General features: G+C 31.1%; 2 protein-coding genes across 2 annotated transcripts; one reads left to right on the forward strand and one right to left on the reverse strand.

Moving 5' to 3' along the window:
- Positions 1-1028: 1028 nt before the first annotated feature.
- Positions 1029-6957, reverse strand: LOC132713813 (muscarinic acetylcholine receptor M4-like). Its single transcript, XM_060696487.1, has 3 exons — positions 6566-6957; positions 3396-3525; positions 1029-1913 (listed from the first exon to the last, which is right to left on the reverse strand). The coding sequence occupies exons 1-3, from the start codon at positions 6891-6893 to the stop codon at positions 1205-1207; spliced, it is 1167 nt and encodes a 388-aa protein (XP_060552470.1). The 5' UTR covers positions 6894-6957; the 3' UTR covers positions 1029-1204.
- Positions 6958-14749: 7792 nt separating this feature from the next.
- LOC132713812 (muscarinic acetylcholine receptor M2-like) lies at positions 14750-16364 on the forward strand (the record flags this gene model as incomplete). Its single annotated transcript, XM_060696486.1, has 3 exons — positions 14750-15071; positions 15453-15582; positions 15922-16364. Coding segments are annotated over exons 1-3 (895 nt in total), but the record flags the coding sequence as incomplete, so codon positions are not given.
- Positions 16365-19841: the final 3477 nt, after the last annotated feature.

Genomic DNA, 19841 nt, shown 5'->3' on the forward strand with positions numbered 1-19841 from the left:
GCTTCCTCATATGAATGAATCTTAAGTCCCTTCGTGAGGGGCAAGTGGTAGGCTTAATCAAACCGATCCTGCAACATTTTCAATTTTGCCGCGTTGGGCTTTCTTTAGGGATTCTTATTTCACTCTATTTGAACATAAGAATTCTTCGAGAGGCAATGTTAAATGTCTCATCCTACAACTTGAGAATGTATATAAATAAACGTTATAATGTTTTCCCTGGTTTAACCCATTTGATATATAGAACTTTCTACAGGTCAAATTATTTCAACTTAACCATATGAGACTCTGTTACCAATTTGTGGATTCGTGTCTCGTCAAACAAATATTACCGTTGAAATGAAGAATGAAAATGAATTTAAGAATGAAAATCATTAAAACTTTTTGCTTTGTTAAATTACATGAAAAAATATCAGATCGTTATACTTGGGTTTAATGCTTAAACTTCTAAAATAGAGAAGAAATCCCTACATGAAGCCTAGCTCGGAAATATTGAAATGATGCAGGCTCGGTTTGATTAAGCCTGTTAATGGTTTAAACACGACAATGTTGAAATTTTGAATTAAAAAACATCCGCAGATGTGCTCATACGGCGGTTATCATGGAACCTTCAATGTGACACAGTAGTGTCATTCCATGCAAAGCGGCGTATGGTCCCCAGGTAAAAGAATGCGTTTACCCTAAACGAACAAACGATGGGGTGGAACTTAATAAAATGCAATTTTGAAAGGGAATCTAAGGTTATGAAGCTTGCATATCACAGACCAGACGTCAAAAGACAAATTTAAAAAGCAGGCAACATATCCTTCGAGTGATTATACAGAATACAAGTAAGAATACGGCAACCAAGATCAAATATAAGGAACTAAAATACCACATAACATGTATACACAGCTGAACGATCCCCAAAGATAAGACTTGCGAAAATGTTATTGCTTTATTTACTTTTACCTGAAATTTTGATATTTATGCTTAATATATAAAGCTATAAAGACATAAATGATAAGCGAGAAATTTTCATCATAGGCACTGTCTTCTTTTTAGTTCCTCTATTATTTCGTTCGGCAAAACTGAAAACGATTTCCAATTGTATCAATGACGTGTACTTTAAATGATACATATTTTAAAACGGGTTTGTTTGTGGTTTTTTTGTTGTGTTTTTTTGTGTTGATTTCTGTATGTTAGCAGTTTATTTCAATTCAAATGTTTACCACTTTTTGAATGTCAATATTTTTCGGAATGTCATTTTGAATTCGGAGCTACTAAAATTGTACAATATGGGGTTTATTGTGGAGTTAAAATATGTCATCCAGAAAGCTGTGTTCAAAACTCCCTCCGGCACCAAACCAGGATGCGCGATTCCTATATCAAAAATGATATGAAAAGGCAACCACAGTATCGCATATCCAATGATAATATAGGTCAAAGTAACGAATACTTTCTTGTCACGTGTAAACCGACTTTCACGTGCAGTTTGTACCTCATTGCCACAAGCAGCTGTATTTTGAACTTGAACAACAGAAACTGAAGGACCTTCATGTGTACTTTGTGCATTGTTATAAAATGATTGTGCTGGTGGTGAATAATTTTTATCAGGTTTAACCTTTAAATGGCTTGCTGGCACTTCAGATGGTGAATCTTTTGTTGCACTTTTACTATTCGCTATACTTTCATTATTTCCAGTTGCTTGTGCATGGGGACGTACAACATCAACAACTTTTGATCTTGTTCGCATGAACAGGAACACGTGGGTGTAACTTAAAATCATTATGCAAAATGGGGCGTGGTGTCCAAGTAATGCGACGATAAAAACAAATTCCTTGTTTAAAGATGGGTCCCAGAAGCATTCACCAGGTTTGCTGTTTCTCAATCGATCCATCAACCATGGCGGAACCCACAGGACTAGCATGAACACCCTGAAAAGGAATACATATACTGTATTTAACAATTGTGATAAAGAAGTGGATAATTTAGTAAAATACCAGAGCCTATACAGACAGGACCAAGTTTGCTGTATACACGTACAATCAAAAGTTACAGAAAAACGATTAGTGTCCTGTTAAAGCTTCCAAAACGTTATTCATTGGCCACTCATTTTGCTTATTGGTGACTTAGTAATTTGCTTAAACGTCAAAATAATGGTTTGTTTATGGTTTGCTACTTTAATGACATAGACATTCAACGCTTCTTTTCTCATGTGATAAGCATTCAACTCTAAAACTCATGTTTGCTCTTTCTAAAGAAGGCAAAAATGATTCGTTTCTGAGGAAAAATGGACCCTTCAAAACGAATTATGTTTACTATTATCATTTGTTTATTTTCTATAAATATGTGATTGCATTTTGATAAAATGATAAAACCGCCAACAACGTTCATCAATCAGACTGAGTAAAAATATAAAAAGATAATGAATTCAATATCGGTCAGGACTGTTTATATGTGTATTAACGTTTGCTCTCCGAAGAGGGCATTCAGCCGCAGGAATATTAGATAAACCGTATTTATTTCTTATAGGAAACGAACAAAAACCATAACGACTAAAGGCCCTCCCATCTTCAATTGAAATTATGGACAAAAGATCTTCCATGAAATTTACAGTAAGAACAATAGCCCTGATATAACAATAGTCAAAACAAATACAAAGTATATTTAAACGTTTTTGTTCTATAACATGTTTATTAAAAGTTAGTAAGAATTCGCATTCCTTTTATATGATCTACAGCTCAACATAATTGTGTATTATCAATAACGGATACAAGCATTAATGTATTAAATTATTTGAACATGGTACATCTGTGAAGAGACCAATTCATTTATTTATTTTGACAATTTGCGACACATATCAACAGTTTTCACTATTTTGACATGAAATTTCATAGCCAGTAGTCTACAATACAAATCATTTAAAATCCTTAGAAATTAAGCAGAAAATACAAATGGGCTATGCTATTATCCTCCCTGAACAAGCCATCGTGTTTTTATGTTACCTTAAAACATTGTCTTTTACAATTAAATGATGCACATCAGATATGATTAAAAATATGTATAAAATGGATAAAAATGTAATAAATTGCAAATCTGTTGTATACTTTACTATATATATAAATTGTTTGTTTAACTGTCAGATTGAAAAAGATAATTTAAGGCAATCAATTATGTTAAAGAGCCATGTGTCTGACCGCTGTCGGTATCTTAGTCTATCCTTGCGACCATTGTAGACCAAGGTCAGCCAGAACATCCATGTCTTATGTCAAAGTCTGGACTATGCGAAATTCAGTCAGTAAATATTTTAAGATCTTCCCAAAACTAATGAATAGAATTGTTCAGATTAATAGAAAGGTGAGTAAATATATTAATATAAGATAATTATAAAGCTTTGTTAAACTAAAATTTCTTACCAAACAAATACAATTGAGATGATACATTTCCGTTTTGTATGATGTTGTCTGTAGTGAACACTCCATTTCACGCTCCAAAACCTGTCCACTGATATCATGTTTAAAGTGAACACCGACACAAATGTCATACCTGAAAGCGAACACCGAAACAAATGTCATATTTATAAGCGAGCACTGTTATAAATGTTCCATGTCTTAAAGTAAACAGCAATATTGATGTAATACCTGAAGCATTTCTACCCTTGATTTAATATAAATGTTTATTAAATATATTAAGATGATCAGACCTTAAGCCATAGCAGTTAACATTAATACGGAAATGCTAAGCTTCAAAAAGAATAAAACGTTGTCGAAAAAAAAAACGTTGTAAAAAGTCATACCAATTTTTATACTAAAAGTATACATATGATTAAGCCTAAAGAATAGCAAACGTAACTACAAGGTCTATGTAACCGCTACAAAACTTTGTTGTACATAAAGTGTTAGTTGAGAAAAGATAAGGAATTTATGAAAGTTTTTTATTGTCCTTTTATAGCCCCATAAACATATTCATTGGCTATTTCTACAAAAATTTATTGTACATGAAGTGTAAGCTGAGAAAAGATAAGTAATTTTATGAAAGTTTTTTTGTATTTCTCTTTATCCTTTTATAGCCCCATAAACATACTCATTGGCTATTTACCTTAACCATCTTTTGCTTTGTGATATTTGCTAATTGGTATGTTTTTGTGACTTATTATTTTGTATATCAAAGGTATCTAAAATGTACTTAAGCTATAACCGGTAATGAAACATTATAAACGTTTGGTTGCTCATTCTTAAGAACACGTTTATTAGTTTCTAAGGCCTAATGTGATTTTAAAAAGGCATTAAGAAAGGAAATGTTAAATGGATTTCCATTTTTTGATGTTTCAACGTTCAAAAGTTTTTAAGGGAGATATATAGATATGAATTTGCATAACGTTCTTATCTTGTCAATAAGCCATTAACTACTCATTTTTTTCACTATGATTGCCTTAATATGTCAACTAGCAGTTCATAAATCATTAGATATCCAAAGTAATTTTTCTGTTAAGTTATTTGGCGGACAAAGAACACACGTTCTACATTAAAATACGTAGATGACAGAAATGTAAGATTACCCATCATAGATTGTCTTGTTGTGATCAATGTCCGTTAAAAAAAAACATTTCTAACAAAAAGGACGAATAAGAGTTAATGACCTTATATCTGGCAGCCAATATTTAATTAAGTAGTACAGTATTTAAGTTTTGGCGCTCTAGATATCTTGATTGAATTCGACTATGTTTCATTATGGACAAAATGTTTCATTGAGTGGCGGCATGGCCGACAGATAAACGCATCAGACTTGATATCTCATGATCTCTAATCATGTTGGTTCAACTTTACTTAGGGATATGCCTTTGTTTCCTTCAATAAAAGACTTTACAATACCTAGTGATTGCTCAGAACTAGTTGGTTCCAGGAACGGATTTAAGAATTTGTCTATAAGCTTATAGCTTCCTACACAATCGAACTCTTAGTAAGATAAATTATCTATAAACTAAAAACAGTCATTATTCATAGGGATTTGTTAAAAGTGTCTGTTGACTGAATAGCGAACAGTGCAGACCTTCATCAGCGGCTGAACTATGTCTGCACGGTTCGTGTGTGTAGAATCCGTTGCGGCGAGATTCTGAAGGCCAAGGTTTCGAAGAATCAAAAGTGTAATATTGTCACGTTTATAATCAACACGCGTATTATAAGTAAGTCAACGGAAGTAGATTCTTTTAAGTGAGTTATCTATTCAATTAACATATTAAAACAATTACATATTGATATTATCATATAAACTTTACAATAAAGAGACAAGAAAAGAAACATTATTATTCTCAAGAGATACCTCCGGCGTTGAATTTAAGTTACACATGTATATCGAAACGAATGTCGCATATGGATGATACGTACATGAGTTGTGAGATCTATTTTAATGCAAGCATGTAGATATCGATGAAATTAAAGAGAAAATTAAGGTAATATTTAATAATCGTAAAATATCCATCAAAGGGATATCATGAAAGAATGATGAAAAAATGCACATTAAAAGTGTGCATGTATAAATGGTTTCATGTGTGCATAAATATCGGCTTGATCATGCTGAGAGCTTCGATAATTACAGTTGAGAGACGTTATGCGATATTCATTTCATTTTATGTCAAAACCAACAAAAATAAACGCACATGCCAGATAAATGTAAATGTGCGTTAAAATTAAATGTTCCAAGATGATGATGTCAGTGAAAGTTTTTCAAATACTGCGTATGCCCACCACATCATGGAAGCGTTGTTATATGTCATAACGTTGTACACAAATTTTAAGAAGATTTGTCAAATCTTTGACAATCTTCGCCTTAACTGAAGTTTTGAAATAATGTTGTCTATTACTTGTTCGTTAACGATTATATAACAGTCTGTCGATTCCAAGACCTTCAAACTGAGGTATTTATCTTATTCAGAAGCAACAGCGAGGGAAACAACAGTCTTATTGAATTTTTGAATATTAACAGCATCATCAACATGATTGACGTACATGTACCATCAAAGTCTCCATTAGACTTTTAGACTTATATGGTAGAAAATACACGAGATTGACTAAACCGCCGAAACAGATTGCTTAGTTCAATATCACATATTAAGTAAACTCACTGCCAAGATGCTGCTAAACTGAGATCAACAGTCAGGATGGACATACTAGGCATTTGAATAATTACCACTTCCACTGTCTGTTTGCAACATCGACTAATCCCCAAAAAACTCCAACACGTGCGTTGATTTCATGTTAAATAAAGTAAATGGAATATGGAATCATATCTCTAGATCAACTACATTTATTGCCAATTACTTCATGACCGAGCCAATATCATTGCAGAAATGGCAAGTGATTTATACAGGCACATTTAAAAAAATTGTAAAAAGTGTACTAAGATAATAAGGAGAATGCCTTTAGAAAGCCTAAAAACTGCATAACTGAAAATGTTGAAGGTTCGTTTTGATTTTGCCTGTTCTTGAATGATGGTGCAAGCAACTGTCAGAGCCCACTTTCATCGGCTTTAGCATTATTCAAAATTCGTATACATTTTTAAATAAAAGAACACAAGATATAAACCTTACCGTAGTCGAAAAATATCCAAAGAGCACATAGAGCTTCTCCAAATGGCCAATACCCTAGGACAGTATGTGTAGCCATAAAACTCATCGCAGTCACGGCAACAGCTACGTCAGTAATCGCCAAATTTACTATATAATAATTAAAAGTCGTCTGCAACTTTTTATTCATTTTTACAGCTATCAACACAAGCACATTTCCAAATATAGTTAAAACTGTAATGACGTATAAAACAATGGCCACAAGTATCTTATCCCAGGTTATAGCATCGTTAGATGAAAATAACAATGAACGAGTTTTATTTGTGATATTATTCATATGTCCGTCATTCATGTTTCAGATATTTTACTTTTCAAAACAGACTCAAAGACTGAATATTAGGAATGTATAGTGTACACTTTCCACGGACAAGCGTTATGCTACTTCAAATATATGATTACTGTCTCTGAACCATCTCATGTTATATACCGTGACGATTCATATTGCATGTCGGTATGGTAAGCCGCTTCACTGCGAATTTATCCGATAATGAAATTCAAAGGCGTTGAAATTCCAAAGAATATCCTCAGAGGAATCGACAAAAATCTATTAATACATAACTACTGATGTATAGTTGCATCTTGACCATGACTAACACTTTAGGGAGTTCTGCAGTTACAAATAAGAAAGTTATGTCTATACGAGGGAAATTAGTTTCAGACTTCATAAAATGCTAAAATTAGCAAAGTCCTTTTAATCATGATCATCTGTTTAATTTGTAATCAGGTGTTCGTAACGAATTAAAAAAATATGGTTATATAATTGCCTAACAGAGTTTCATGAAAACTTAAACGTAAACAAATGTCACAGCTTTGTAGGAAAGACAAGTTATATTGTAATATATTTATATGTATTTTACAAAGATATGTTTTCATTAATAGTGGTAGCCTTTTATTTTCAAACGAGCAACATCATAACAAAAACAGAAACCTGAGTGTTGTAATAATAAAGATAAATCAAATAGCACATATACAAAAGGCTAATGCTTTTTATTGGTTAAAGGGATAAATGTTTAGTGATAAAAAGTTGAATGTAGATGTGAACTTTCATAAATAATGATTAAATACAATAACCTCTTATTGCAGTGAAAATTTTACATCTGTGGTTACTAGTGATTGTAGATCCTCCTCTTTTACATGTTCTTAGAAGCCCTATTAGGACCCCATTGAAGTTTTATTTTAAATGAAAGGACTGGAAATAAATTTTCGATAATAGTGCTCCAAATGATGTAGGTCTACACAAATCGGATTAGACTAGCACAAAAATACGATTTATAATTTATTTCTGAGTCTATTTCTTACTTATGTTAAAAAACTGCATATCGTCCTGTTTAAGTGCCCCAGTACGGATTTCAAATGTTTTATTTTTAGGCTTTTTCACCTCAGTTGAGTTCCCATTTTATCATTTATGCATGAATTACTTTATAAATCAATCATAATAATATTATTGATCAGTAAAATCAAATAAAATATATGGTATATACATTTGGTAATTGGGTTTTAAGGCATTCAATCCCAGACTAGAATTAAATACGGAGACTAGACCTAAATACGAAAAAAGAAAGTTAACAAGTAAATCTCATTATAATGGATAATTAATTTCTTTTTCGTTGAATTGGATCCTAATTAACCTACGTGGCCTTCCGTTTTCGTTGTTAAACTTGTAGAAGTACGTAAATATCTAACTACATTATGTGGGTAAAAACAGATATTCGGTACAATGTCGTTATTAATCTTAATGACATGACATTTGAAAACAACCTTTCCAACAAAAACGCAGACTTTCCAAATCTTTAACAAATTAGTATGTAATGATGGCTGATATGTATCAATGATTCAAATGTTTTATCATTTAAATCAATTAACATGTTACTGAAATGAATGCAAAATGTGTACCAAGACATTTGGCTTTTTTATCATAATGATTGCATACTCTTAGTATTCTTTAGGGAAAATCAAAGATAAGAATAACATGGACGAGATCACAAATTCAGACATTGGAAATTATCAAAACTTCTTACAGTGTTTCATACCAATGGGTCATGTTTTGCGACACGATTTTAAACTTGAAACAACGTATTCGACGGAAATTTTCTTCCGACATGTATATTAATATAGAAAATGGTTGTCAACAAAAGTTTTATCTTATTTGAAGAATATTTAATTTTTAATAACTAAACACCCTCGATGTTGTCTTAAAAGATTTTTCTCACCTTGTATCAATAAATTGAAATAACAATACCCGTCACCTGTGGGAGGAGACAAAGAACCCGTATAAAGTGGTTTCAATATGTATTCCGTAGGCATGTTTTCCGATTTTATTGAATAAATTGGTTTAAATTTAAAATTCATGATAATATGACAATGAAAACTGAAATAAAACTGCATGGACAAAATAGTAAAAGAAAAGCCAAAGAGCCATAAAAAGTTTAAATATTTTATCCTCAAATAGCATCAACCCCATACACAGTGTACTACGCAAGTAATATGCAGAAGGTAATACATAAAATTGAATATCGATTTTTCTTTGAGCGATTTGGAGCTATTTGAGTTAAAGCGTTAAAAGCTTTTCATGTTTGAGTCAATTTTTTTTTCACAATAAAAATAATCATTCTAGAAATGGAGTAAGCGACTTGTTGACAGAAAATTATTTGTCCAGACCTACATCAAATTTTAAACAGATATCGCTAAAATGTTCCAGTCTTGTCATGTAAAAAATGGAATTTCTTTCATAAATCAGTCATTATTGAAAAATGTAATCTCAAAAATAGACCATCTTCACATCAATAAATTCTATCACGATGATGAAAACTAAAAAAGGAAAGAACTGCTTCTAAAAATATCTCGGAAATTGGATATGGCATAAAACGTTTTTAATTATTTGCCACGAGAGGATATTGCGTTAGATCTTTTCATGACTCTATGTGTAAGATCTTTTAAAGACTCTATCATTTGTGCATCTTATCCTTTTCAAAAACCTGTCATGATAATAATTTTAATTGTATTGGTTGTTTTTTTAGAGTTTTACCAAAAGTATCATAGAGTTACTGTTTACAAGAAAATACACACCATTTAAATTCTATATATCCACTGAATGACAAAAATGCACACTTTATTGTGGTGTCTTTCAAATAACCATACTGCATATACATTGTAAAACATCGATTGTTCTATTCATTCAAGGAAAATTTTTTAGAAGCATTAACATGATGCCAATTTTCATTACTTAAAGGGATCCCAATTTTAAACATGTTTTTTTTGTTTATTGAATTTTGGGGCCCTTACAGGAAATTGACAATATTTAGATTTAAAATTTTAAATTAAAACAATTTGTTAAAAACTTTTTTTTTCACATGCCCAAACTTTCAATTTTTAATTAAAAGAATTTTGAAACATAAAACGTTTTTTTCAAGATCCCAAACGTAATACACTTTAAAAGGTAAAAGTATTTTTGCTTTGTAATTGTTTTGCGCGTTAAAATGTCAAATATGGTATTTTCATTAAATGTAATAAGTGCATTTAACTTTACGATAAATTAAAAGTTAAACAAAATTTAATTGCATCAAATATTTCCGAGAGGTACCATAACTTTAGTTTTGCTTATTTTTTCTACTACACTTTCTTTATAAAATTCAACTTCAGGAACTGTTTGACGGGTTCCTTCTTTTGTTGTGAAAATAAAAATCCCTACATTTACCATAGTTATAATGATTGAAAACAGAAATGATAGAAGATTTTAAATTTGAAGATAATTTGATACCGCATTTGTGTCATCAAAACTCTTTTTGAGTTAATTTAAACATCGTTATCTTTTATGAAAGTCTCTTTCAAATAACCATACTGTGTATAAACTATCGATTGTTTTATTATTGAAGAATATTTGTTAAGAAGCATTAAATATTCATGACAATTTACATTGTTTTACATGTTATAAAATTATACACAATGTTTATATGTTTATCGTCATTGGGCCATTACATGGACATTGACAAGACATAAGATGAATTTCAATTTTGATATTAAATTTGTTAATAATTTTATTTACAAGAACAATAATTTTCCCACTAAATGTCCTCTCCAAGATCAGCAAATAATTAACGATAAAGAACAAACATTGAAATTAAATATATTTTTTGCTTTGTTATTGTTTTGTGCAATCCCAGATGTATCATAATTTTAGTTAGTATGTTTATTAAATATACTACCATCAGTTATTTTACTCATGTATATTAAATGTAGAAAAATCTTTTCCAAAAAAAGAAATTTTTCATTCATTTTTATATTCTCCTACCAATACGAGATACAGTGTACGAGTTTTAATTGTCTATTTCTGTTTGTTTTTTTGTTGTTGTTGGTGGTGGTGGTGGTGGGGTTTTTTCCATTGCAAATTAAAAAAAAATGTTATAATTTATGATACTAGTTTATATATTTTCAAAATATATCTTGGGGGGAAAAGACGTCATTGACTCGGTTTACTGAGAAACAAATGACTTTTATTACGTAATCGTTAGAGTATGTTATAGTATCTTAATTTCATCGTAAATGTTATAATGTATTAGTGATTTAGACGATTTAGTCCTGTTAGACTCAAAATATCTATTAAATAAATAAAAGCCTTAAATTTATACTATTAAACCTTTATTGTATACGGGTATATACGTCATGATATCAGTGGACCGAATCTTAATAGATTAAGTCATTCGCATTCTTAAAAGGTACTTACGTTATGCGATAAGACGATGTGTTCAGACATTGTCATAATTGTTGTATATTATTGCATATTGCTTACTATATAACAGCTGGTCGATCATTCTTTCTTTCTTTTTTCTCTTCAAAAGTTAAAAATCTTAATATTTTAGTTAGTAAAGCAATCTTCTCTTCTATTTGATTAATTGCATTACACACTTTACAATTCAACAATAGTCATTTGTACGCCGATTAAAAATGTTGCAGTTTTTTATGATGTTTGTTTATTGAAGCGGTATTGGGTATTATTGAGTATTGTTATGCTATAATAACTCTAAGTAAATTCAGAAGTATCGCTGACTGTAAAATTTTAAATATTCCGTGAAAGATTAATTAGTTTTCATCGAAATTGAGCATAGCGGATTCCAAAACGGAAATCATAAATATGTTACAGGCTCGGTCTTATTGAGCAAGTTCATTTAAGGCACTGGTAAATGCAAATACCGACCTCTGCCCCCCTAGCACCGGCTAATATAAGCAAAAATATATATATATAAATATATTAATCACAAATGGCAATAACATAAACTATATACTGTACACAAAACATTTTTGAACATCAGGAAAAACCTGATTATTGAACAAGATGGCACCTCCAGATCTATGTTTCGTTATTCCCGCCAAGATACTTTCTGCGATACTTTAGTATGATGAAGCAACTCAACAACTTACGGAAATTATTGGTGGCTCTACTCAGGTCCCTTTGTGTCTAGAAATGCACATGAGGCACAGCGTTACCTGAAAATCATGGTGATGTTGCGAAGCTCAGCGCCCCCCTCTCCCCCCTCCCACACAAAAAGAAAAGAAATCACTATTCGAACTCATTAACATTGGGTCGCATCGTCAATATTTCAAGCATGTAATTTAGGTATGACTGGATGCGAAAGGCCCATTTTAAGATTCAATTTTCTAAATGGGGCAATCCTTCACCTTGAGATAATATGCCATAGGTCTGCGTAAACATTGTTCGTCGGTAAGTATGCGATAACCATATTTTCAGATTAACCCATTAAACAGAATAAAGTCCTTGAACATAGCATACAAGAAAGAAAAGGATGTATAACTGAATGAGAGTTGATATCTGACAAAAAAATCTGATGGAAAGCGCGCATTATTTCAAATCGATAATTACTATCAAGATGATGAAAGCTTTAAAGGAAATACCGCTTCTAAATATATCTCTAGGGTTAATTGGATATGACCTAAAATGTTTTAATTATCTGTAGCAAGAGGTAATGACGTAATATTTCTAAATATGTCGATCGCTATGCATTTTATTATTTTCGAAAGCTTTCGTAATAGTTACAAACTGTATTGTGTGATGTTAAAATTTTCCTGACAATTTTGTTTGGTTACTTTTTATTTATTATTTATTTCTTTGGTGCATTCCACTTACAAATTACACATGCTTAAATGTAACCTAAAAATGTTATGATTGTTATCTCTCAAATTAAATATTTTTAATTTGTCTCAAAATAAGTACTCATCATCTGATAGCCTTCGTGTGTTTAGTTCTTATTTGACAAAAATGACAAAAAGGGTGAGTAAGTTTTTTGCAGGAAAATCAAAATTCCACATTGTTTGCATTTTACTACCTCTGTGACGAATAATTTCCCATCCAGTGCTATTTATTTTCAAGTAATAAACATCTTACATGTTCTAAATTCATTATGATTGTCACGTTTAAAACTACTGTTTGTCCTTGCTATTGTTTCTGAGGCTTTATTTTCACTGAACACATCTCTGATTATTTTATACATCAGTTGACAAACGAGCTATAATATTGAAAGTTTTTATTTTCTCTCTAAATAACACTTTGAAGTCGAATTTTTTTTTCCTTTTAATTATAAATCTTTTTTACAGTATAATTAAATAAATCGAATGAAACATTCTTTGTTTATTGCAACACGCCTTTAGATTTGTGTTAATTTTTACTGAGACTATTTTTTTCTTTTTAGGTGTCCTATTACAATTTCAAAAAAGAAGTTACTCACTGGTCGTATAGCTGAATTCATTTTGCTTATGTTTGCATTTTGGCTAGTCATGTGATATTTGGTGCTACTTTTATCTAACATGCTTTAAATCCATGATCTAAACAGTATAAAACATACTTGTTCTTGATACAGATAAGCATAGCCTAATATATACAGTATAAAAAATGTTATAGTAAAGCGAGGCATGTTATCTTACGTCATATCTATATTGGTTCTGTCTGTTAGTTCCAATGTGAAAAGATGTTTTGTTCTACTAAAAATTGAAACATAATGTACAAATAGCTATCATATTGAAGAAAGAAAACACAATTTTCTACATTTTTATTCTAATTTGTTGTTTTTAACGTGACTTCATTATCACGGCTTCTTTCCTGCTCGGACGTCATGTTTTAAACAGGTATAGCATGACATTGGAAATAAAAAGGAGAAAAAGTAGATGTCGGAAAGGAAACATCTTATTATACCGTCAAATGGCATGGCCTGTTAAAACAGCAAATCGAATTTTGCAGCATGTGCAATAAGAACATCAAGTCTAGTATTTCAACGCGTCCACAATGCAGGCAACTTTAATAATTATTATAAATGTCACTTTTAAGAATTTTAATAGTGTGATAATTTTTATTAAAATCAACATATATTGTTTTTTTTAATTGCATGTCTTTCCAAATTATTAATTTCTACCACGGCAACAAAAACTCATAAAAAATGTTATTGTCTGAAAACATCAGTAACTAAAACTAGAATAATTGCACGTTAATGTCATTTTATATTTGTATGTGACATTAAAAGTTTCTGAAAGCCTTGTCAACGAGAACAAAAATGCAATAATGTCTCTGTAAAAGGAAATAATAGAATTCAAATTAAACAGTTATTTTATACGTTGTATATTGATGTAAATTAGTACAAAAGCATTGTTCATTGCTGATAAATAATGTTCAAAATCGCTGTTTGTTCTTTGCTATTAAATTGATTTAAAGGCGATCATTGTTGTAAAATCGTGCTTATAAGATTTGATTAAATCTTTCTCAAAACATTTATTCTTTGCTTTTTATCATTGTTCAGATTCGTTGATCGTTGGTCACTAATAGGATGTATGTCACGAATTTGTCATGAAAAGCAAACCGGAGCATATCAATTGAAAAAAAAAACATTATTGGCAACAGGATACATTTCATTCCGAGGACATTACTCTGTGAGGGAAAAAATCCAATGATTCTTAATGATGCGACTTTATACAACATGGAACAAGTTGGTGAAATGTGCTTATGTTTTGCATTACTTCAAAGTGATATTGATTTTTAGAAAAATATTGTCCTAAAAGTTACAAAAATCGAGAGTCTTGTAGCCGGAATGATATAAAACTCATTTTTGAAAGTGTTACTGGAGATGGCTCTGTAAATTTAAGACCACGATGGGTGACGAACTCCTAAATTGTTCTAATACATCTGGTAGATTTATTTCAACTAAAGTTATTATAACTTGGAATAAGATACTCGTGGCTGTTATTTTATACGCCATTACGTTTGTAACTATATTCGGAAACGTGCTTGTGTTGATTGCTGTGAAAATGAACAAAAAGTTGCAAACGACTTTTAATTACTATATAGTAAATTTGGCGATTACTGACGTAGCTGTTGCCGTGACTGCGATGAGTTTTATGGCTACACATACTGTCCTCGGATATTGGCCATTTGGAGAAGCTCTCTGCGCAGTTTGGATATTTTTCGATTATGGTACATTTATTGTTGTTTTTGTTTATACTCTGAAACTAATTCAAACTTTCAGAGATAAACGTTTTTAAGAGAAATGTAATTTTTTATATTAAGTGTCATTAAATATATATTAAGATAAGGTATGTAGCATTTAGAATTTTGACACTATGACGAATCTGGACCAACAATTATTAATATCTGTTCACTTTAGTCCTTGTTGACTTTACTTATAATAATATACTTTTGAAGCACACGATTTGGCCGGTAATACATTGCAAACATCCTAAACTGGTAACTATATCGTCAGTAATACGGTCTGCTTTGTACTTCTGACATGTGATCATGATAACTAACTTTCATATATGTTAAAGTATGGTACCAGGGTCTGTGTTTTCCTTTCAGGTATGACTTTTGTGTCGGTGTTCACTTTGAACCTTATATCAGTGGACAGGCTTTGGAGCGTGAAATGGAGTGTACACTACAGACAGCATCATACTAAACGGAAAGGCATAATCTCAATTGTATTCGTTTGGTAGGACATTCATTCTCTTATTTAATTGTTTGGAAGCATAATTTCTCCTACACTGTATTTTGTTTTATGATTTTATTAGGCATGTCAAAACAATGGCTGATATTTACGTTTAATATCATGTTTTCATACGAAGAGGAAAAATGTTCATGTAAGTCACATTAATGATAATGATAATTATTAGGGATATAGGTTTTTCACAGCTACATTTATAGGAGTGAAAACTAAATAAATTTATCAGCAAAGAAATGTGATGAAAAGTACATAAATTTCTATTAGTTCAGGATATTTGTTTGTCATTTTACTATTTGTTTTGAATTACGATATATTGTTTTCTCATAGGTTGTTTATGTTGATCCTGTGGGTTCCACCATGGTTAATGGACAGACTAAGGCACAGCAAACCAGGAGAATGTTTTTGGGATCCATCACTTAACAAGGAGTTTGTCTTTATTTTGGCATTACTGGGGCATCATGTTCCTTTTTGCATTATGATATTGAGTTATTTATATGTGTTTTATTTAATGCGTAAAAGATCGGAATGTAAAGACGCCAATCGTTGTCATACAAAATCAACTGTAATTATCGAAAAACTAGAAAAATTTGAAAATGCCTCGAAACAATCTTCTTCAGCGACATCATCAGATGATTCAAGAAGAAGTCTAGAACAGCAAGTTTTACAGCCTCGAATACCTTGTGCAAATGATGCAAATAATCTTGCTACTGTTCATATTCTTCGAAATGCTGATACGCTTGGAAAAGACGTCCAGGAGGTTCGTCGTGAAAGTAGGTTTACTCGTGACAAAAGGTTATTCATAACAATGACCTATATCATATTAGGATATAGTATTTTGTGGCTGCCTTTTCACATTGTGTTTGATGTAAGCATTGCTTATCCCGGTTGGGTGTCGAAGGATGTATTAAACATATTATTCTGGATGACGTATTTTAATTCTACGATAAATCCGATATTGTATAACTTTAGCTGCTTCGAATTCAGAAAGACGTTTCGAAAGATCTTTATAAAATGTAAAAGTAAGTGAGTTTTAATAACTTTTAATGTGACACATATTCTGGACTTTCTTAGTAACAATCTCACATACACTGATGTACAATTGATAGGACCCCTAGAGTGCCTTTTAATTATAAACTTGACGTGTATTATTTATTGTACTTAGCATGGGAAAAATATCATTTTAGCAGAGGTTTGTTTTAAGGACTATTGATGAACAAAAAACTAATAAGAAGTGTGTGCAAGATATCATCGTTAATTAATTTAAGTGGAAAAGAGTTATTTAATTCTTTGGTAGTGTGTAGTTTTTGCTCCAGTAGTTTAATTGAAAAAACCAATGAAACTAGAATATAAAAAACGAGATCAACAAGGAAGGATGCTATTCAATAAAGATATCCCCCAAACACGACCCAGCCACACGGAACTACCGGCAAGGAGCCCGGGAAAAACGTTGATAATAGACATGTTAATACAAACTACACATAGAAGAAAACATGTACTAAAAAAGGTATTTGAAAATTGAATTAAAAGTTTCAAAATAAAAAGTGAAAAGACATTGTTGTTTGGATAGAATTATTATAAAACATATGTTGTAAGTTTAATTTAATCTTCTAGTATTATTTAATTTATTGCTAATGTTTAATAATTATATAACTGAGTTACTCCCTTTCTTCGAAATCAGAAACTAAATACTTTACGTGATGAAAACAACACTTATGCCATACTTTGTTTCAGAATAGTTTTCATTAACAAAATAATGATAATTTCACCCCCTGAGAATACATAGAACAGTTTATATCAATTAAACAGTGCATTAAATTATGCTTTTGGAATGTAAAGTACAGAAAACGTAGTTCTTGTTAAACAAAAACATCTGACACAATATTATATCAATGCATTTTGTGAAACTCAGGTACTCGTATGTAATGATTAAGAAACAGTAATCTTTAGGTCTTTTTTTAGCATTCTAAGTCGTGATGTTATGATCCAAAGGTTATCGATTCTATCAAATCGGTAAGTTTTGGATCATATTGTGTTTTGATTAGCCTTTTTTACCCTGACAATGATTACACACCTACACATTGTTGTACAGCGTCCACCGGATATAACCCCTCAAAAGTCCGAAAACGAAAGTAAAAAGGTTTACGTCGAGTTCACCCAAGGTAATGTTTCAACTTATTTCTCCATCATATCTCCATCGATTTTTCCAAACTAAACAATTTTGTGAAGCTAAATATGTCAGGGTTTAGGGCAGTAATCGCTTTTTTCTGCAAATTAAATACATTTTGTTAAATCGGCGATAAATTGTGCCGTTTTGTTGACATTTGCGAACGATGTTGATATTTACCTGTAAATCGGGTTCAAAAGGCATTTGTTGTATCAAATTTTTGAGGGGCTATATCCGGTGGACGCTGTACAACAGTCGTATAAAAAGTACAAAACGACCAGATGTACAATGGAAAACTGTCTTACATATATGCATAAATAATTTTTAAATACGAAATTTCACAATTTTCATGTTTAAATTAAATGGTTAATTCTGCTTACTGGTGCTAGGTGGGATGGAATGAAGCTTGCAATGTCTTTCATTAAGAGGTTTTATCAAACCGAGTCTGAGTATTTTCAGTTTAGCCGTTTAGGGCGTTATTTATGGATTTCGATTTTCTCTATTTTACAAAACGGCCACTACCTAGGCCTTTATCAAATAAAAATATAATATCTAAATACTGTATATGTTTTGAAATGTTCGCTTAAATTGCAGAATTGTTTTGTGCACATGACAAAATGTCAAATTTTGATATTTAAGGGACTCTACTGGGTTATTGTTTAAAATGAAGTGACTTGAAATATTCCTTTGATAACTTGTGTACTTACTTGGTGTTAGTTTAGTAAACTAATAACTTCTGTGGAAATTTCGGATCATTCCTTTACTCCTTTTCCACAGAAAAAAAATATTTGCATTGAACAAAATGACCATAAAATGAAAAGCGTTGTCACTGAAAACGGGTTAAAAATCGTGACAAAAATCGATTTTCAATTTAACTGTAAGTATTTTTTCTTTATTATCCTTTGCTGACTTCTCCATTTTAAATGCATCACTTGATCTATGGCAGAATTTTAAATTTTATGTTTTAAGGGTATTGACCTCAGTGGAGTGTGGTTATGGTTATGAAATGGTCAGGATTATGAAATTTAGCAGATCATGCACCAATGTGAACTGAACAGAAAGAAAGTACACAGACAAACATTACGCCATTTCAAAACATTCAAAGACAAATAAACATTAGCAATATCTGAGTGGCATGAAATTAAACGGAAATGTTAGACAGAGAAAATCTTAACAGAAATGATACTGCGACGTGCGAATATATTAAACAACTAATTGTGTGAACTACAAACTCTTCTCAATACTCATTAACGGACTGAATTTTAAAGAAAGGCAAAATATCTCGGTCGGATATGAATGCTGTTATCGTTATTTTTAGTTATTTTTTTTTAACAATAATGACCATGAAAACTCAATGTTTCAGTTCATAAGAGGTCATAAAAACGAATCGGTCATATGATATGATTGATTTATCAAATATGTTTTGATTGGCTGCAGCCATGTCAACTCTCTGTAGCTATGATTCTAAACATGAATATCATTACTATCGGTTATACAATTTACTTAAATATCTCAATCTTTTACTTTATATATTGTACACGACTTTTTTGAATTTCAGCAAAACACTTTGTAAGATTAAATGACTTTTTTTAATTCAGAAACGTGAATAATTTATCAATACAACCAATGTGGTTTTTTTTAATATTTAATTACTAAACGACCTTATAGTAAACATATAAAATCAGATTATTAGCCCGACGCATTAATCACTCAGTCACGCGGCCCCTGCTTGATTGCCGGTCGCGTGGGCTCAAACCCAGTCAGTAGAAAGCTGCTTTTTCATTGAGTAAGAATAGAATCTTTACGCTCATTGTCTGGAACTTGTTGCTTCAGGGAATGGATTCGGGAGTGTTTCAATAAGCATAATCGAAAAAAAATAAAATATTATAAAATGAATGAAATCATTTGAATGAACGTGCTACACGCTGGATTGTTATGAAGATAAATAAACACTACTGTAAGATAATTAAACACAAAATATTTTTGTAACCAATAATTTGATAGCTGATAAGACAGAATGTATTTACATAGACAAATGATAATATTGCCGTAAAAAGCAATAACATGTTTTGTTGGTGACATT

This window comes from Ruditapes philippinarum, unplaced genomic scaffold, assembly GCF_026571515.1.
Source record: "Ruditapes philippinarum isolate M1 unplaced genomic scaffold, ASM2657151v2 ctg13557_1_1_1_1, whole genome shotgun sequence".
In the NCBI taxonomy this organism is placed as follows: Eukaryota; Metazoa; Mollusca; class Bivalvia; order Venerida; family Veneridae; genus Ruditapes; species Ruditapes philippinarum.

What these genes read in the sequence shown, in the direction of transcription:
- LOC132713813 (XM_060696487.1), bottom strand. Translation starts at nt 6,893, where the DNA reads ATGAATGACGGACATATGAATAATATCACAAATAAAACTCGTTCATTG. An exon ending in TTGGATATTTTTCGACTACG is followed by an intron (nt 3,526 to 6,565) that starts GTAAGGTTTATA and finishes GTTCGCTTTCAG; the next exon opens with GTATGACATTTGTGTCGGTG. An exon ending in ATCTCAATTGTATTTGTTTG is followed by an intron (nt 1,914 to 3,395) that starts GTAAGAAATTTT and finishes ATTCCTTTTCAG; the next exon opens with GGTGTTCATGCTAGTCCTGT.